The sequence below is a fragment of the Panthera tigris genome, chromosome B2 (genome assembly GCF_018350195.1).
Source record: "Panthera tigris isolate Pti1 chromosome B2, P.tigris_Pti1_mat1.1, whole genome shotgun sequence".
Taxonomy (NCBI): Eukaryota; Metazoa; Chordata; class Mammalia; order Carnivora; family Felidae; genus Panthera; species Panthera tigris.
In genome coordinates this window covers 116,680,285-116,701,577 of record NC_056664.1, presented here as the reverse complement: position 1 = coordinate 116,701,577, position 21,293 = coordinate 116,680,285, and the positions used below count along the sequence as shown (strand labels likewise).

At 39.7% G+C, this 21,293-nt stretch overlaps 1 protein-coding gene across 7 annotated transcripts in view; it reads right to left on the bottom strand.

Moving 5' to 3' along the window:
- Positions 1-320: 320 nt before the first annotated feature.
- Positions 321-21,293, bottom strand: part of L3MBTL3 (L3MBTL histone methyl-lysine binding protein 3) — a 130,670-nt gene continuing 109,697 nt past the window's right edge. For 5 of the 7 annotated variants that reach the window (XM_007078636.3, XM_015535990.2, XM_007078638.3 and 2 more), the window contains 3 exons: positions 7,448-7,620; positions 7,167-7,229; positions 321-2,109 (listed from right to left, as the gene is read on the bottom strand). In XM_007078636.3, the coding sequence (XP_007078698.1) occupies positions 1,966-2,109; positions 7,167-7,229; positions 7,448-7,620 (380 nt within the window). In that variant the 3' untranslated portion in view covers positions 321-1,965. The remainder of the gene's footprint in view (positions 2,110-7,166; positions 7,230-7,447; positions 7,621-21,293) is intronic. The other 2 variants (XM_007078637.3, XM_007078639.3) reach the window with 1 other exon arrangement.

The following is a 21,293-nucleotide window of genomic DNA, read 5'->3' as shown; positions in this document are numbered from 1 at the left end:
TTTAAATAACACTTAAAATTCTCTTTGTTAAAACATGCTTTAAATGAGAAGGAAAAAAATCCCCAATAGGTGTGAAACCTACTTAACCAAACAACTTACTTATTTACTTAGGTACTTATTTATTGTCATTCTTTGCATCATCTGGGACATAACTTGACAACTTTGAATCCTGCAAATACATCCCCCATAGCTTTGTAATGCCCAAATCTTTGACACTGTTCCTGCTCTCATGTGTCAGACAAGCTTTCGAAAAAAAAAAAAAAATCATACATGTGTAAAAAAAGTATCTGCAATTAAGATTTTATTTCATTCGTGTCAGATATAACAAGTGCAACTTGAATGTACAAATTCTGAACAAAACAAAAAAGAAAAAAAACAACAACGAAAAACTTATTTCAGCAAATTCATGCAAAGAAATAAAAGGGAGGCTGCAGATACCATGGCCTTTTGAATGCTGACAAATGCAAAGGACCACTAATAGACTCCCAATGGGGGATGTCCCAGGAAGTCCCACATCAGAAAAAATGAGAGCAAGGAAGGAGAGAGGTGGAACTTGCCCCAGAATTCAGACAGCATGCTATGAACTGACTACCGACTTTTATCTTCGCCCTCGAATAAATGGCCAATCCTAGAAGTAGACATTGTCTCCAAAGGCTAATAATTTACCTTTTGTGTTGGAAAGGCAGTCTCACGAAAGAAACACTACAGCTAGCAGTTTATGGATAATCCAGGGCTTTCATTTAAAGTGCATCTGTATATTTACAGAACTTAGGGGAACCGTTCTACAGAGAATCTTTCCAAAACGGAGGTTCTTGAATAACTGCTTTGGGAAACCCCCTCCTGGATCTGTGAGCATTTACAATCTTTGTGCTGACTGGTGTTGCTCCCTCACACTCCGCCCTTTCAGTAAAATCCACATACTCTCTCTTCGGCCAACTCTAAGAAAACCTTTGGGTCTGGAGGAAGAAGATCTGGGACAGAGCTCTTTATGGATTAGTGTTTCCATCAACAGAATGAGCCCTTCGGCCCCGAAAAGCACTACAGTTACGTCATGGACAATCGGAGAGAAGCTTAAGATCATCTCATAAATAGTTCAAGATCCTTACAAACAAGCCCCCTCCCCACCCCGCCCCCAATGTAATTGCATATTCCTTGGATACCACTGGACTCTTGTAGATACACAGGGCACCACAATGTAGAAGCCTGGATGCCATTCAAATACATCACCTAATTTATTTATATATTTTATTTTTCAATTCCATTATTTATATACACGTTTTTGGTAATTATAGTAATGATGCTGGTGAAAAGTAATTTAACATTTCATAATGCGTGCAAAAGTAAAAACACTGATTTAGAGAAAAGTAATTTTTTACATCTATTCAGCCCCAACAGATTATGACAAGCAGTTAGGCAATATCATGACTTGCAAAGTTATACTTAGCATAATGTTGCAGTTCAAAATATGGCACAGAATTAACAATACAGGTAACAGTCCCACTGGCTAAACTTGGCCAGGTCTTGACTAATTTGGTTTAAGTTGAAGTTGGATTATATAAAAAGGTTTCTGAAAGTACTGAAAAAGAAACCGTGTACATGAAAGAGGACTCAACAATGTTTACAAAATGCCAAAAGTTCTTATCCTGACCCCCCCTTTACCATAAATAATTAATGAAGTTCCCTTTCCCTCCCACCCCTCCCCCAGCCTCAAAAAGATTTACAAAGATAAATTTAGCTCAGTGAACAGAACCAAAGGATGAGTGCTCTTAGACAGTACCTGGTTAAAAGCTGAAGCACTTTCATAAGGATTCATATATATTGTCTCTTGAGGAATATAAATAATCTGATAGCGTTGCTCTTTTGAGTTTTGGAGACTTCTCGCTTAGGAGTTATAACTGTCCTTGTGCTTTGAATAAAACATGAGCTTTAAAGCAGAAAGCTGATGGTATTCAAAATTCACCATCTTCAAAGTTCATTGTGAGAGTTCTTCTCTGCAGCTTTGAACATCAGGATAGAATTGAAAATTTTGAGAGCAGGTCCCAACTTAATGCTCATAATTTTAACAATGTCTGTTTGGGTCATGAGCAGAAAGGCTTCTCCATCAATTTGCTAAAAGGGGAGGAGCAGACAAAAAGATTATGAGTCGATCAGATGTAGTGTTGTGGCAAATATCCAAAGTTAAGTTACCAGCTGTCCTCTGCGGAGCAGACGAGAGTTCATGTGTGCAAACATTTCCTGGCTGATGAACCTTTCTTATCTACAATGACCAAACTGGAAGCAATGTGGACTGGGAGTAAACATAAAACTCAGTCCTCTGAAAAATCAGCCCACAGGAAAATGGAAGGCGCCCGTATTTTCCTGGGATTGCTCTGACTTAGGCAATGAGTCCATAAGAATTTGGATAAATCTGGGGTGACTTAGATCCAGTTCCCATTATGGTAGATTTTAAATGCGAGTTAAGCACACAAATGTTTGTGGATATAAACAAAGGAATTCAGGCAAACATGTCAGCTGTGTGCTAACATTTTTTTTTATTAGCTTTCCCGAGGGAAGGAAAAAAAAAAACAGTGATAACATTCATTTTTAGAGTGGCTACAACCATTCTTTGTATGCAGAAAAAAAAGGAGTTACTAACAAGGGCAATCAACAGTGTAGATGGAGACACAGGAAATGAAGGTGATGAACGTGGTGTGGAGAGCTGCAGACTGGGTGACCACAAGAAACATCCTTCCTCCCCCTGGGTCTCTTCCAAGACTAAACTTCTGTGCTTCTACCAGAACTAAACTTCTGGTTTAGCGGACAGAACAAAAGAATAGTCTTTTTTGTAAAAATTTTCAGGTTTGGGGACATTCTACCACCTTCAAAAACAATCATTCATTTCTCTTTCGGTTTTTCCGTTTTACACCACAAGTGAAAGAAAAGTAAAACACACTTTTGCTCTCTGCCTCAGAGTACATCACAAACCTTGACAGCAATGTACTGTTTTGGGTTGATTGCGTCTGTCCCAAATTCACCTGCTGAAGTCCTAACAGGGCCCTACTAAGCTCAGAATGTGACCTTATTTGGAAACAGGGTCACTGCAGGTGTAATCGGTTAAGATGAGATCATACTGGAGTAGGGTGATCCAAGATGATGGAAGTCCTTAAAAAAAAGAGGACATCTGGAGCCAGAGGCAGACACGTATAGAGGGAAGACACTGTGAGGAAAAGGTATAACAGCATCTCCAAGTCAAGGAGGGCAGCCTGGAACAGAGGTTTTCCTCTGACCTCAGAAGGAAGCTATCCTGCTGACAACCTTGCCTTCTTGCCTTCTTCAGACCTCCAGCCTCCAGAACTGGGAGACAATACATTTCTCTTGTTTAAACTGCTGGTTTATGGTTCTTTGTTATGGCAGCCTCAGCAAACTAATACCACTCTAAATTCTGTAGACAGTTTACTAAATAAAGGCTGAAACAATTAAGCCGCTGTTTAAGATTTTCCTCTTTCCTCTAATAACAAAGCAAACCTGTAAATCCTTTTAATCAGTACGCAACTTCAAGCAATGATTGTTTGGAAGAAGTTTCCCAATTTTCAGCAAGGAAACATCTTAGTGTCTGTCATACCCTAGAAGGAAAGGCACTCCCACGTAAATTTCCGAATGAAGACAAGTTCAGTGGCAGATAAGAGAAATGTTCTGTTGCTTCTTGGGGAGCATTTGCTCTGGTCTCATTTGCTTGTGCTCTGACAGTTCTCGGGTCAAGCAAGGCCAAGCAGAGAGGCAGATCTATTAACACTTCACTCAACCAAGGCAGACCTTAGTGGCATAAACGGTTTGATCGAAGTCTTCTAAGTCATTAATGAAAAGGTCAACTAACACACCGGTTCCCAAGGAGCTCATTGCAAAGATGGAATTGTTTATTATAACCTCAGGCCCTACTGAGTCTCTTGAGATTATATAAGAGTTTAACATGACAGATGACTGATGAAAAGAAACATTTAGAGAATGGCAAGGCTGGAACCTGAAAGCTAGGAGTGGGGTGAGAAGGTGAAGTTTTGGTAGATTATTTTTAAGGTTACACTGGAAAGAAAAAGTCAGCTTGAGGCGGGTGCCAGCCAGTATATTTCACACAGGCTGCTCCAATGTGTGACCATATGGACAAGCCTCGTTTGGAAGGAAGTAAACTAAATTTGAGAAAGCACTTTCTAAGCACAGTGATCACCGCAGTGTAATACTGGGTTTGCTTCTGTTTGCCTTTGTGATGTATATAAACTGCTCTAACTCCAGAGATTAGAGATTAAGTATCTCGCTAACAGCCCAAAACTCTGAAGGAGGGTTTGGAACTCAGGATTCTGGCCTTCCATTTCATTACTCTTTCCAGCACTCATGGTTCTGCTCCCCATGTTTTAACTCTGCGAATCACAGTGACATGCCGTTTGCGTGTCTTTCTCAGAGGGTAAAGATATGAACGTGCTCACTCGACACACACTTATTAAACACCTATTACCTTCCAGACGTTCTTCTTGGGCCTGCGCATACAGCAAAGAATAAAACAGATATATAAGCAAAACCAAGCAAATGAGTAAACCAAAACTCCCTGTGAAGTTTATGGTCTAGTAGTGGAAGAGAGACTGTAATCAAAAAGTATGATAGGTAAGCAAATTAATTAGTAATGAACTGACTAATAAATTCTGAAAGGTGATCAGTGCTATGAAGAAAACCTCTGGGTGGGGAGGTGGCTGCGCAGCAGGCGCAAGGATGCATGACTGAGAAGGTGGCATCGGAGCAGAGGGAGCACGGCATGTGAACGTCTGGAGGAACAGCATCCCAGGCAGGGCAGACACAGGAGGTGCCCGGACAATACGAAGAATGGCAAGGAGGTCAGTGTGTGCAACAAATGGGGTAAGCCAAGGATGGAGCAAGCAGAGGTCAGGAGGTTCTCGCCTCTCTAGAGGTCACGGCAGGCCCTTGTGAGGATTTTTGCTTTTATTCTGCTTTACTTACTGGAAGGCTACGAATGGAGGAGTGACATGATTTGACTTATTTTGAGCAGGATCATTCTGGGTAGGCTGGGAACAGACTGTAGAAGAGCAAAATTAGAAGCAAGGAGACTGGTTAGGACGTTACAGTGTTAATCCAGGTGAGTGAGGATGGGGCTCAGAGCATAGTGGCAGTGAGGAAGGCAGAGACACAGCCAGAATCCCTGGATGTTTCCAAAATATGCCCAATAGGATTTTCAACAGATTAGATGCAGAATGTGTAAGAGAAAGTGAAGTCAAGCATGGTTCAAATCGTAGCCCGTCCTAACACCTGTACTTTGCCTCTTAGAGATGACTTACCAGGGTTTAGTTAGATTTGTTTTATGGTTTACTTCTAGGCCTTAAAACCAACACCTGCTGACCTTGTGAGACATGAATTTCACAGGAATTTATAGGATGAATAAATAAAGGAATGAAGGACTATGCAAACAATCACTGTCTCACTCCTCACAAAAAGGATCTGGCTTTGAGAACACTGCTGCTCTGTTATTTAGTTTCAGTAAGATTCAAGTTCAAGTTCAAATATGTCCTTTCTTTGAATACATTTTTCTATGCCATGAAAGCATATTCAAAGAAAGAACATATTTGAACTTGAATCTTACTGAAACTAAGTAACAGAGCAAATCCATATGGATTGTCTAGATATCAACAGAACCAAAAACAGTTCTAATATAGATGTACTATAAACTTATTTAAAAAAATGTTTTATCATTATCTCAGGTAACAACTACATGACTTTTTTTTTTTTTTTTTTTTTTTTTCTCACAGAAAGAACAACAGCTCCCTGCAGGTGTCTAAATCTGTTCAGGGACTGAAAATTAACTGAGTGTGATCCATGAAGAACTTAGAATTTAGGAGTTAAGGAAAGAAACTCAAAATCTGAACAACTATCAATTAAAGACCAACTAGAAAGAAGATGAAACATTCTTGAAACAAGAACATAAATCAGACAAAAAGGATGCTGAAAATCAGATCCTTGTATACTTTTGCAGGCTTCTGTCTAAAGCAAAACAATACTAATAGTATAATGATGCTGACGATGCCTGGATCCTTAGCTGTCTTGATACTCTTGCCAGGCTTTTTTTTTTTTTTTTTTAATTTTTAATGTTTATTTACTTTTGAGAGAGAGACAGAGACACAGCATGAGCAGGGGAGGGGCAGAGAGAGAGGGAGACACAGAATCTGAAACAGGCTCCAGGTTCCGAGCTGTCAGCACACAGCCCGACACGGGGCTCGAACTCACGAACCATGAGATCATGACCTGAGCCGAAGTTGGATGCTTAACTGGCTGAGCCACCCAGGCTCATCTTGCAAGGCTCTTAATCGAAAGTATGCTATTCTTAGCAGCTGAGGCTACACAGAGGCAAAGAAGGCATATATACTTGTAACTATAGAAAAACCTTCTGAGATTACTTGGGTCTTCTTTCGACCTTCTGGTAGCCAAGATGAGAGTGAAAACAGACTGCTCTGCTTGGAGGCGCTGACAGGCTAGGGGCTTATTTTTAAAGGGCTCTAGTGAGAACAGAGTCTGCTATACTCAAATAGCATTACATGCACGGTAGTTAAAGCCAGTTTCTTTTTTGTTTTAATGTTCAATATAGGTCATAACATTATTAAGCATCTCTTATCTTGATGTTTTGGGCAGGCAGAGGATAAACTAATCTCCCAAATGCAGACGGTAATGACTATCAGTTATTATAAACATTACTGAGATAGGTATAAGATCTAAGGGGTTGTTTTAGCAGTAACAGTAATATTTAGTATAACATTAAATGAATTTAATCTTGGTGTTGTTAAAGTAATGTTTGAAAATAAAATAATGGGAACTAATTTCACTGTATTAAAAATAAAATGTTGCTTATCTCTCTCTTTGGTTGCTTTCTGTGCTATAAGAAAATGCATGCTATTAAGGTTTTTGTGTGTGGTTTGTTTTTTAGGAACAGGTCTGGTGCTATTGCTGTGGAGCATCATAAAATGGTACAAACACTTCTGTTACATCCGATCTCACAGAAAGACATCTGTGTACAAATGGCGAACGCTGCTTGTTAGACAACGCCACGCCAATCTGTCAATTTCAACACCAGCGCTGTCTTCCCTCCTCTCCCAATTCAAAACATCTAACCGTTCACTGCATTTCAGTGGGACACTTACTTCATCTTTAAATACCTTTCCGTGTTCTTCACAGCCAGGTAAGCTCTGTATGAATTCTGACACCTGTCAAAAATAAGGTAACAATTCCAGTTGAAAACAGAAGCCCGAATCTAAGTGCTACAGGTTCAAAATGTTTAACCTGCATGCGTTAGTTGCTTCTCTCAGCACAATTTCTTCCCTTTCAGGAAGAGAGACTAAGCCCCACACACATTCACTGTATCTGCTCCTGAAGCCAGAATTGCTATATCCAGTTCCTGGCAGACAAAGAAAATGAAATATACCTCATCTGTGCTCCATTTGGAAACTTTACTGGCAGGAATTCCAGCTACGGTGGGGAGAAGTTTGCTCTGCTGCTCCCAGCGCAAGGGCAGACATGGAATTGGTGATTTAAAGGACAGAAAGACAGCCGACCGGCGCTGTGCTTGTTGTAGGCTAGGTTCTTCCCGGGCACCTGCTGGATTGAAACAAACCGGAACTCACACTCTGAAAAGGCGCAAAGACAGCCCCAAGTGCCAGGTGTCTCCCCCAAATAGTGAGTTGGTGGGCGGCACCTACTTAAAGCATGCTTCCTTTCAACCTTATTGCCAGTGAACAATTACACTCTCCTTTGTCCTTACAGAAGGTAGGTCACGGTAAGAAACAACCTGTAAATTCAACTTACACGTTTGCTACATTAGGCTTTATGGAAGATGTGTCATGTTAACAATGTTGCCTCTTTAATGCCTCATGAAAGATACTTGCCTCCCAGCTTTAGTGGCAAGGAAAAGAACTATCCAAGCCTCAGGAAATGGTTTTGTGTCCCTTTCAGTTGTGGATGTCCTAAAAGTAACCACCAAATTGTACATGCTCGAGTCCAGCCACTGTGGTTACCCTGTGTTACTAGACCTGTTCTTTCCTTTTAGCTCAGCCCTGGTTTCATCTTTCAATTTCTGTTTACCAATCCCATTGGCTTTTTAAATAGCTAGTTAATTTTTTTAAAGGGATATGAAATTATTGCAATAAAAATAAAACAGAAAGGCAAATGCTTTTGTCATTCTTGTATTTGTGAAGATCAAAATTAAAGCTACAGAATATTCCATTAATCTGCCAGATCTTCTGAATCCAAACATATTTACTGCTGCTCTCCTAAAACAGCCATTTCTTAGCAAGTGATTTTATGTCACTGGGACTTCTAAAGTTTGTCAGTAATTATCTCAAGATCCTTTAGAAAAGAAAACTTCTGAAAACTACTTACTCAAAGCCCATCAGAAGAAAGGCTCCTCCTCTACATTTACTCTCCTCCACCCCTACACCATCTCAGTTACAATGCTACTTCAATTTCGGGGCACCTGCGTGGCTCAGTCAGTTAAGCATCTGCCTTCGGCTCAGGGCATGATCTTGCAGTTCATGAGTTCAAGCCCCATATCAGGCTCTGTGCTGACAGCTCAGAGCCTGGAGCCTGCTTTGGATTCTATGTCTACCTCTCTCTCTCTGCCCCTTCCCCGCTCACACTCTGTCTCTGTCTCTCTCTCAAAAATAAATAAACATTAAAAACAATTAAAAAAACAAAGACAATGCAGCTTTGATTCCACCACAAGTTTTGCCAAATGGTTACCCAGTTTAGGCTTTTGTGTCACTGAGACTATTTTAAACTGGCTTGTATCTCTAAGATTATTTTAAGGTTTTTTTTTCTTTGAAGAGTAAGATTTACAGAAAAGTAGACAAATCGTTAAGTGTACAGCTCAAAGAATTTTCACAAAGTGAACACACCAATGTACCTAACACCAGGATCAAGAAACAACATGGCGGCACACCCAGAGCCTCCTGTGTCCCCTTCTAATTACACCCCAGCGAGCAAGGGCGACAACCACCTTCCTGACTTCTAACACCACAGGTTCTTTACCCTGCTTCTGAATTACATTCAGATGAAAATCTTGGTGTTTCTGGCTTCTTTCTCTCAACAGCATTGATTATGAGATTCATCCATATTGCTCATTGAATGTGCTCTTTGCTGTATGGTTTTTCAATAGTTATGAATATTCCACAAGTAATTGGGAGTTAATGGACATTTTAGTTGTTTTTAATTTTTGGCTATTACCAACAGTGTTGCTTTGAACATTACCTGTACCAGTCTTTTCTTGGACATATGTATGATTTCTGTTGTGTATGCGTATGTGTATGTGTATGTGTATGTGTATGTGTATGTGTATATGTATATGTAGTGCGTGCGTGTGTGTGTGTGTGTATATATATATATACAAATTCTGCCAGTTTTCCAAAAACAGTTATGCAATATGTATCCACTAACAGTGTAAGGGGGTTACAAATGCTTTACATCTTCAATAGCGTGTGGTATTGTCTATCTTTTTACACTTTAACCATTTTGGTGAATTTGTTGTGGTATCACATGTGGTTATAATTGCAGTTGTCTGATAACTAATGAAGTTGACAATCTTTTCCTATGCTTATTGGTCATATGGAGAACCTCCTTTGAATTATTTAGGTTTTATGCCCGTTTTTTCCACTGGGCCATCTTGCCTTATTTCTTACTGATTTGTAGAATACACACACACACACACACACACACACACACACACACACACACACTCTGGATAGGAATGCTTTGTTGGAAATAGGTATCATGACAATCCTTTGTTGGAAATTAGGTGTAAGTGAAGTTTAACTTACTTTTTTTCTTTTATGGTTAGTGCTGAAGAAATCTTTGCTTACCTCAAGGTCCTAAAGTTAGTCTCCTCTGTTTTTCCCTAAGTACTTTATGTTTTACCTTTCACTTGAAATTTCAATCCACCTGAAATTTATTTTGGCATGGTATGAGATAAGGACTGGCATTCCTAATGTATTTTTCCACATGGATTTCTAATTGCCCAAACATGATTTATTGAAAAGACCACCTTGTTCCCACTGTACCACAGTGCCAGCTTTAACATAAATACGTGTCTTCAGATTCTCTCTTCTGTCCCACTGGTCTCTTTATACCAACCTACAGGTTTTAATTCCTATCACTTGGTAAGTGTCCTGATGTCTGTGATCTAGGTCTTTTTCAAGACTGCCACAGCTATCTTTAGCTCTCTGCATCTCCATATAAAATTTAGGATAAGCTTGTGGAAAAAAAAAAAAAAACGCTAGGATTTAGATGGAGATTACCACTAAATACAGACCAATCTGGTTTTGAAAAATGACTTCTTCACAATATCCAGTCTTCCAATCCAAGAACAGGGTATTTCGCTCCATTGCTTTGGAACTTCTTTATGACTTCTCTTTTATCTTTTGTCATTTTCATGTAGAGGTCTTGCTCATCTTTCGTTAATTTTATTCCTCTGTATCTCAAGTTTTCAGTTTCTTAAAAATTTTTTTCTTATTATTCTATTGTGGCTCCTCAAAAACTTTTAAACTAGCCTAATCTGAATTTTGAATTGCTCTATTATAAAGTAACTTAGAACTATTAAAAAAAAATCTATCTTACTGAAGCTAACAGCCACTGGTCCTCGCTCTCTACCTGAGTTGAGCTCATACAGAAAAATCTACCTGCTCCACATGAATATATACATATATATATATATATATATATATATATATATTATATATTATTATATGTATATGTGTGTGTGTGTGTGTGTGTGTGTGTGTACACATTCTTTTTAAATTTCCCAGAGTTCAAAATGCTTTTGTTTAGCATATATAAATACAGGGTAACTTAAAAACATTGCTTAATCTCAGACATTCCCAAGAGTTCAGCTAATTATTTGAAATATAATATTTGTGCATCTTTCATGAGGCAGGCTACTGTGAAATGGTAAGATTTCCAGTTCCACACCAGAGTAAAACCGTACAGCCTACTCTATGGTTTGTGCTCTGATTGCTTGCCACATAAGTGTCGGTCTTTTCCAAAGCGATACATTTATTATATAACTGTTTCTATTCTATTAACACTTGCCACTGTTCCCTCCTTCACTGCAGCTCCATTCTATTTGCTGCTAAAGTTGTCTTATTTGCGGTTCATTTCTAATGTTGCTACATTATTATTCTTTAGAAAAACAACGGAGCCATTCTTAAAGAAATGACTAAAAACCATAAAGCTCCCCTATTTCTGGTGGCTCCTGCATGTCTTTGAAGCAGATAATATAAACAGGTCTAGACGCATACATCATTCTAAACCTAAAACCAACTTTGCATCTTTCACTTAAGACTTTCCTTCCTTTTGCTGATCCTTTCAGGCTGATTGATGTCCTGAGGCCCAATGGTGTTTTCCAACGAATGAGGCAAAACTAGTGTTTACCAGCTATAGAACGTCCCATCTCTTCTGAAAATAACAGTGTGTTAGCTATGATCCCAGACCCAAAAAGAGAGAAACAACTTTACTTAAGTGAATGTGTATCTGAGTCCTTGAATGGCACACAAATGTGACTCCAGGTTTTCATTTTAACATGCGATCAGACTGAAATAAATGTGAAAGACTTTGGCTCAAGTAGGCGGCCCAGTGCCAAGAGTAAGGAAGAGGAGGTTTGAACGTGCACAATGTGCTCCAGAAAACGAAGCCCTTGTTCCAGAAGACATTTCTGCTACCACCATTTTATCACTAGGGTCATATTTCTTACTGCCCTCCTCTCAAACTATTTATCTGCATGAAAAATAACACTTTTACAGGAGTTTTCTGTATGTTTGAAGTTCCCTGAAATGAAACGTTCCCAAAGGCATACGATCCTAACGTCCTTCTCCCCCTCCCCTTTGGTTTTGTGCTTCCACAGTTCTTCAGGGCTACTCAATTCTATACCACTGGGCACAGAACTGCCCGGGGATGATTTCCAAGTCTATTTCTTACTAATCCTTGCAAAAGTAAAATATTATGAGGAAAGGTTATACTTTGTTTAGAAATTGTCTAAATGGCTTTTATTGTTTTATGACTATCAAGGATATGTATTTCTGGTATAATCTGAGAAAGTGAAGGAAGGATGAACAGGGAGGTGCCTGGCTCAGTCAGAAAAGCATGTGACTCTTGATCTTGGGGTCGTGAGTTTGAGCCCCATGTTGGGCACAGAGATTACTTAAGTCAATAATTTTTTTTTTTTTAATTTGGGATTTAACAAATTATTTTTTAGCACCTGGGTGGTTCACTCAGCTAAACATCTGACTCTTGATGTCAGCTCAGGTCATGATTTCATGGTTTGTGGGATTGAGCCCCGTGTCAGGCTCTGTGTCAGCATGGAGCCTGCTTAGGATTCTCTGTCTCCCGTTCTCTGACCCTCCCCTGCTTGCTCACTCTCTCTCTCCCTCAAAATAAATAAATATTTAAAAAATAAAAAATAAAATAGAATAAATATTTTTTAAAAAAAGAATTGGAAAGGGGCACCTGGGTGACTCAGTTGGTTGAGCGTCTGACTTTGGCTCAGGTCATGATCTCGCAGTTCGTGAGATCAAGCCCCGCATCGTGCTCTGTGCTGACAGCTCAGAGCCTGGAGCCTGTTTCGGATTCTGTGTCTCCCTCTCTTTCTGCCCCTCTCCTACTGGTGCTCTGTCTCCCACTCTCTCTCAAAAATAAATATTAAAAAAAAAAAAAAGAAGGAGTATTCTCAACAAAAATAAACAGGATACTGAATATCTTCAAAGTGGCTCTTAGGAAGGTAAGGCCACCAATATCTCCCCTCCAATGAAAGCAACATCTTTTTTCTTTCTTCAAAAAATGTTTCCATTCTAGTTTTCTTAGAATAGACATAAATTAGGACAGAAATATTTAAACAAATGTAAGGTAAAAATTTTTTAAGCTGGCTGAGAATGACTAAAATTACTATAGAGTAGTAATTTTAATTTGTCCTGATCCTTGGTCCAATAATTGATACATTTTACTTGCAGAACTGGGGTGTCATCCTCAAAAGTAGCAAGGTAAGAATTAAGAGAAATCTTATGGTACATTAAAATGAGAAACATAGTTGAAGGCAGAGAGAAATAACAATATTCATTATGTTCATGAACAAATCAATCTATTCTCATATTCAATCAAATGATCGCTATTTTCTCTTCTTTTTGTTTATTATTATTATTATTTTTTAAGTGAAACATGTATATATGTATGAGAATCAGATTGAGACAGACACGGAAGACCTCCTGGTCACGTAGAGGAGGCATTAGGACCAGAATGTTCCATCAGAAAAGAGGCAAAAGGAGAAGATTTTGTAATGCCAAATTTGAAGAGTGAAACGTAGGCGGAAATCACACAAGGGCCAGCTGCAAGTAGCCGTCAGTCTTAGAACACAGCAGCACGAAGATTCCTGACTCAACGAGCTGTAGGCATTGCATAGTACGGGGCTGTACTGTTAGGATCTCCATGTACACTGTAATGTCAAACATTCACTCCCTGCACAGGACCTGCACCCCCAAGGTCAGCAGGATGCTGTGCGTCGGCAAGATCGCACCTTTTGGTGAGCTAGAAGGATGCTTTCCGTTCTCATCATCACCATCACTGTCAAGTAACTACAAAACAGTCAGCTCTGATGAAGCTGGGGCAAGTCTTTTCTCTCACTTGAAACAGGTTCCCTGTGAGTTACTATCCTTTGACTCGGAGATTCCCAGTCTCAGAGTTCATCGTAAGGACCTAATTAAGTGTAAATGTTAACCAATCCTCTGTAAGAAAGTCACTATGGAGGTTCTCTGCTGGGTACATAATTGTATCCAGAATGAAGACTACGTGTCCCAGTCACTCTTGTGGCCAGATGCGGTCACGTGACTAATGGGATATAAACAGAAGTGGTATCTGCAACATGTCGGAAATGCCGTTAAAGAATGAGAGCCCAGTAAGGGCGCCCACTACTAGTTCCGTGCACTGACCCTCCTTCCGCCTGGACACAACGGTGGTTGAATGACTAGCTCTCCAGAACCACTTCTGACCAACATATGGCCTTGGGAGTAGACACTCTGCAGGACGGAACAACAAAACTGGATGGAGCCTGATTTCCCAGTGCTGTTGAACACCATGAAGTCTTGGCCCACCTACCTCTGAACTTGCTCTATGTGAGACAGAAATAAGCAGCTCTTACTGGACATAAGCCGCTTATGAGTGTTTTTTTTTTTTTAACATTTATTTATTTTTGAGACAGAGAGCATGAACAGGGGAGGGTCAGAGAAAGAGGGAGACACAGAATCTGAAACAGGCTCCAGGCTCTGAGCTGTCAGCACAGAGCCCGACGCGGGGCTCGAACCCACGGACCACAAGATCATGACCCGAGCCGAAGTCGGACGCTTAACCGACTGAGCCACCCAGGCGCCCCCGCTTATGAGTGTTTTATGTCACACTCACACACAGACCTAATCCTAATCAAGACTAAGGTTTATTACTCCAACACTGTCTTATAACAGTGAGAGAGGGGAAACTCCTAGCCTAGATACCCAACAGAGAGGGGTTCATTAAATGATGCTATATTTATCCATCGAGGAAATAGTTGATATTATCTTTTAATTAGTATAAATATTTATGTGAAAATGGTTGGGATATCATAAAGTTAAAAAAACACAGGTTGTAAAGCAGTTTGTGTATTACTTCAGATATAAAATGCCCCGCAAAATAGATACCAAAATTCAGGAAATTTTGGTATCTTGGAAAATAAAATCACAGGTGATTTTGGTTTTCTTTTTAATTCCCTGTATTTGCTAGTTATTCTATAATAAACGTGTTATTTTGATAATGAAAGTTATATAAAACCAGAAGCTGGTAATAAATAAACTCAAAAAAAAAGTAACAAAAACCAGAAGCCACTTTGGTGACTTGGAAAGCAATTTACTGCCTTTTGGGGAAAGTACTGTGAAAACACCATCAATTGCTGGGCCTCCTTAATATCAGAAATAAGAAAATGTTACGTGGCCGTGGTGCCAGAGAAATAACTTGGTGAATTAATGGTTTTACTGTGATTGCATCTGTCTAGACAATTATCAAATGAGGAATATTTTCCATAGGTTGCTACCTGGAGAATGGAGAGAAAGGCCTGCCTCTACTATTCACATCACAATTCACTATATGGAAATCATATTCAGCACTTACACTGTATCAGAAACTGTGAAAAGTCTGCCAATACGGCATATCTAGCAGACTTTCTTTCTTTTTTAAAAAAAATGTTTATTTCTTTTGAGAGAGAGGAGAGAGCGAGGGAGCCCAAGTAGAGGAGGGGCAGAGAGGGAGAGGAGAATCCTAAGCCCCGATATGGGGCTCAGTCTCACGAACTGTGAGACCATGACCTGAGCCGAATTCAAGAGTCAGGTGCTTGGCCGACTGAGCCACCCATGTGCCCCAGCTTGCAGACTTCCCTGAAATGGAGTTTAGTAAATAATAATGTAGTTGCCCAAAGTAGGAACTTGCAACGACAAATTTGCCCACCATGTCTCTCCTCTCAATTCTGGTTGACGGCACAGCCAAAGCCTTGCTTTGGCTTAAGGTAGGAAAAAGTGAAGTGAAAGATTAACCCTTGTAAGAAGACCTTTCCGATAAAGGTGATCCTGAAAGAAATATCCTCCGATGTTTCACATAGAATCAAGACAATAAATCTTCAGTTGGGAACATCATCTAAACCAGCCATGAAGTCTCCTAGTAGAAAGAGACTACTTTCCACTATGGTGTCCTCCCCACCACAGAGTGTGAGAACCTGCTTCCTATAGGACCGTTCCATTAAGACCCAGTAGAACCACTATATGGTGGGCTGGAGAAAGGAAGTACTCATGCTCTCTGCTACTTTCAGACTCTGCTACTTGCTACACTGACTGGGGTTCCTACTTCCAACTCTGCAAATGCTAAATTGACAAGCCAACAGCATAAGCTACCACTGACCTGTTGCTTGACTCATCCCTATTCCTTTAAGCCAGCGACAGAAGTTGAGACCAAAATCTCCAAATTCTTTGCTTCACTTTAGTTTCAAAACAGTGCTAGGAGGTAACTACCCATGAGGTGAGGAACGATCCCAAAGCCACCCTGTGAGAGAGTGGCAGCATGGATCTTTCGCCTCCTAGGGTTATAGTCAAGAGGGTGATTAAGAGTCTGATAGATGTGGATTCAAATTCCTGCTCTGCCACTGGCGAGCTCTATCTTGGTGAAATCAAGGTAACAGGATCGCTGTGAGGATTACATATTTTTAAAATGCTTATCCTGATGTCTGGCAAATAGTAAAGTCCGCAAATGAGAGAAATTATTCCTATCTTGAAAGAAAGGCATATCGTGGAGAGTGCATTTGACATAAAAAGCAAAAATGAAAAGGAGTCAATATGCTTTCAGGCTAATATTCCATGAGTCTATAATGGTCTTAATTGTGAAAAGAATATGGCCAGACAAAAGAAATGAAATACATCTGTCAACTCCCCCCGCCTCCCAATTTTTTTTAATGGAGTTACTAACTGGTGACTGAATATAAAAATATGAACAATAGCAGTGATTGGGTAAGATAAATGGATCATAGCATCAAGGAATGGAGGTAAAATTAGCTCCAAGATACTTAATTCGGGCATGAAAGATACTTGAGGGTCATTTCAAGGTTAACAACCAAAATAAAAAACCAACTGCTATGGAAGCAAAAAGCAAGGCTGATTTTTTATGAGAGAATCTAGCACATTACATTACAAAATAGAATTCAACTCTTTCTGCATTATCAGCAGCCAAGAGAAAGAATGCTTGCAGGAGAGAAAACAAAACTGTACCTTTCCCAGGATTACAAGAGTTTAAACATGAAGGCCAATTTATAGAATCCTTTATTAAAGGTCTTTCCTACAATGATGGGAATGAATCATTTAAAAAGATAGAAGTTTAAAAAAAGGAAAAAAGTGATAAATTATATTCAGTGGAAGTCCCCAAAGGTCAAATTCAGTTGCATGGTGAGAATCATAAAAAAATAAAAGAGCTCAGGGATGCCTAGTTGGTTAAGCATCTGACACCTGATATCAGCTCAGGTTATGAGCACCCACAGTCGTGGGATCGAGCCCTGCATCGAGCTCTGTGCTGAGCCTAGAGCCTATTTGAGATTCTCTATCTGCCCCTTCCCACTTGTGCTTGTTCTCTATCCAAATAAAATCAACCAAAAAAAAAAAAAAAAACAAACGGGCTCATAATTACACATATTGCATGGAATTAACCTGAGTTAACAGAAGAAACAGGGTGGGAGGATTTTTTTAGGAGGAAGTTTGTTTTCTTTTTTTAAATATCAATTTGCTCCCAGACTCCAAATAAAATAGTTCTCATGGACCTACTGAGTCTTAAATCCTGTTGCCGTTATAAAGAAACTTAAGGTGGCTTTTTTTCAGTCTCCTCTATCCTAAATAATACACAAACTGCACTGGGCTCTCTCCTATCCCTTGCACCACCCCCCAGACAGGCTAGATTTGGGAACGGCTCCTTCCACCACTGGAGGGATGTGATTGGGAATGACTGCTGGTGAGCATCTATGAGGTTCAAGAATGTAGACCGGGGGTGGGGTATAGCTACCTGACCTCTAGGCTCATGTCTGAAAGAGGAATTCTACTGGTACCCCAATGGGAGTGTCATAAGTGTTCTTCACAAAAGACCTGGGAAAAATTCTCTGGATTCAAAAACGTTAAAATAGGGAACAATCACCATGGGGCCTCTGACAAAAACATCGGAAGAGGAGCACTGATTTATTTGACAGAGGAATTTCATGATTTTAGTGAAGCACAAGGGGATATGACCTCTACAAAACAAAAAAAGGCTATGAAAGGGAACCAGTCAATGTAGCAAATTAAAGGGAAATAAAACCTGCCACTGCTAAAATTCATGTTAAAGGCAGTAAGCAGTAGACTTGATGGAGCAAGAAGCTGAGTAAGGTATTTCAACTTGAGAAACATGAGCAGAACATCAAAAAATAGTTGTTATTAAAATACTTCCATATTGGTTGGTATAGTGCCCCCCCCGCCCCAGCCCCCAATGCAGCCATGCCCTTATTGGACTTCCGAAAGATCCAGCAACTAAGCATAACTCTTGGTATAGTGGAGAGCTTCCAGAACTCTCCTCCAGAACTAAGATCAGTGTTGATGCTAATTGTCTTGTGCAAAAACCAATGGTTAAATATTTTGAACACAAATGTAATCCCTTGGCTCTAACTCAAGAATAATTGGTATTACCAGTCAACAGAGAGAAAACATAGAGCATAAGTAATAACCAAAATTAGAACTGAAAGAAGTTTGCTGGATTTAAAGACCAGCTGATAATCACAACATGATTTCACTATAGACGGAATTAGTTTTATGAAAGTTTTATATAAAATGTTTCAAAAATTTGATAATGAAGGAAAGATACCAAGTTCATTTTAAGAGGCTAAAAATGGATGAGATATTAATAGTCAAATCTCACTTAGGAACATATGAGCAAAATTTCTCAAAGTGGGATGCCTGGGTGGCTCAGTCGGTTAAGCATCTGACTCTCGACTTTGGTTCAGGTCACGATCTCACAGTTTGTGAGACTGAGCCCTGAGTTGTGCTCTGCTCTAGCAGCGTGGAGCCTGAGATTCTCTCTTCTTCTCCTTCTGCCCCTTGCTTGTGTTCTCTCTCTCAAAATAAATAAATAAACTTAAAAAAAATTCTCAAAGCAACTTATTTTATCAGGCCCCTTTTCTTTTACTAATAAAAAATAAGATCGTAAATAACATATGCATATTGCACTGTAGCTTTTGTAGGTGAGAGCAATAATTAAGAGCTATATGTGAACCCTAGTAGTGTTTCTGGAAAAAATAAAACAGAAAAACTCAGGCAATTCAAACAGAGAAAAACAGGACGAAAATATACAAAGTTTGAAAAGATAAAGGGAGATCACCATGCGTATCATATGTTAATCGAGCCAAATTCTCTATTAGAGAATAATAATTCTCCAGACTCTTTCCAAAAAACAATTATTAAAATCAGCTCAGCAAATCAAATAAAAAGTTAATTCAATCACCAAGTTAGGAAGAGACTGAAGAGCTTATTAAATTATTACTCTCTCCAAAAGTTCAGAGCCTAAGATTCTATTATGAATCTATCTGAATTTTCAATGAGACAATTCCATGCAATAAACAGTCATCACAATACTACTGCCCTCCTACCAGCGGCAGCAGCAGCTGATGCATTTAATCCTCATGACAATCCAATGATGTGGCTACTATTACTACATTAACTTTACAAAGGAGGAAAGTGAAACAGAGAGCCAGCCACACAGCCAGTAAGTGGTGGAGCCCTGACAGTAATTAAGGCTGTGCTCCTAACCACCAACCACAAGGAAAGACAAACCTCTGTTCCAGAATCCAATATACCTTGATGACACAACCCTCACAAAGTAAATGTTTTTCTTCCTTTCTAAGTGGCCAGAAACATTTAAAATAATCAAATACTTGCATAGTGCTTACTATGTGCCAGGCACTGTTTGAAGCAAGTTGCAAATGCACTTAATTGTCATGACAAGTGGGAGGGAGTTACCATCATCATTATCCTTCTGGGTAGATAAACAGGGAGGGGGACAAAACAGAAGAGACTCTAAATAAGGAGAACAAACAAAGGGTTACTGGAGGGGTTGTGGGAGGGGGGATGGGCTATATGGATAAGGGGCACTAAGGAATCTACTCCTGAAATCATTGTTGCACTACATGCTAACTAACTTGGATGTAAATTGGAAGAAAGAAAGAAAGAAAGAAAGAAAGAAAAGAAAAGAAAAATGTTTTGAAAAATATGGCCACATAGAAGAGTGAGAAAGACAAAATGGATAAAGGACCTGAATGTGAGACAGGAAACCATCAAAACCTTAGAGGAGAAAGCAGGAAAAGACCTCTCTGACCTCAGCCGTAGCAATCTCTTACTCGACACATCCCCAAAGGCAAGGGAATTAAAAGCAAAAGTGAATTACTGGGACCTTATGAAGATAAAAAGCTTCTGCACAGCAAAGGAAATAACCAACAAAACTAAACAGCAACCAACGGAATGGGAAAAGATATTTGCAAATGACATATCGGACAAAGGGCTAGTATCCAAAATCTATAAAGAGCTCACCAAACTCCACACCCGAAAAACAAATAACCCAGTGAAGAAATGGGCAGAAAACATGAATAGACACTTCTCTAAAGAAGACATCCGGATGGCCAACAGGCACATGAAAAGATGTTCAACGTCGCTCCTTATCAGGGAAATACAAATCAAAACCACACTCAGATATCACCTCACGCCAGTCAGAGTGGCCAAAATGAACAAATCCGGAGACTATAGATGCTGGAGAGGATGTGGAGAAACGGGAACCCTCTTGCACTGTTGGTGGGAATGCAAATTGGTGCAGCCGCTCTGGAAAGCAGTGTGGAGGTTCCTCAGAAAATTAAAAATAGACCTACCCTATGACCCAGCAATAGCACTGCTAGGAATTTACCCAAGGGATACAGGAGTACTGATGCATAGGGGCACTTGTACCCCAATGTTTATAGCAGCACTCTCAACAATAGCCAAATTGTGGAAAGAGCCTAAATGTCCATCAACTGATGAATGGATAAAGAAATTGTGGTTTCTATACACAATGGAATACTACGTGGCAATGAGAAAAAATGAAATATGGCCCTTTGTAGCAACGTGGATGGAACTGGAGAGTGTGATGCTAAGTGAAATAAGCCATACAGAGAAAGACAGATACCATATGGTCTCACTCTTATGTGGATCCTGAGAAACTTAACAGAAACCCATGGGGGAGAGGAAGGAAAAAAAGAAAAGAGGTTAGAGTGGGAGAGAGCCAAAGCATAAGAGACTCTTAAAAACTGAGAACAAACTGAGGGTTGATGGGGGGTGGGAGGGAGGGGAGGGTGGGTGATGGGTATTGAGGAGGGCATCTTTTGGGATGAGCACTGGGTGTTGTATGGAAACCAATTTGACAATAAATTTCATATATTAAAAAAAAAAAAAAAGAAGAGTGAGAAAGAGTCATTAAGCTCCAATATTTCATCCTGGGTCCATCTTAGTGTCTGTTTTTTGAAGTAAGGACTACATGTGTTTATTGAATTGGTTAATTACCAACAATAAATTAAAAAAAAAAAAAAAGAAACTGTTGAACTGATTTTCACTGCAGATTTCACTGAAACTCAACGGTGGAACCAGGATCCAGAGAGACAGAAACTACTGCTCCTAGAAGACGGTAGATGCAGGCAG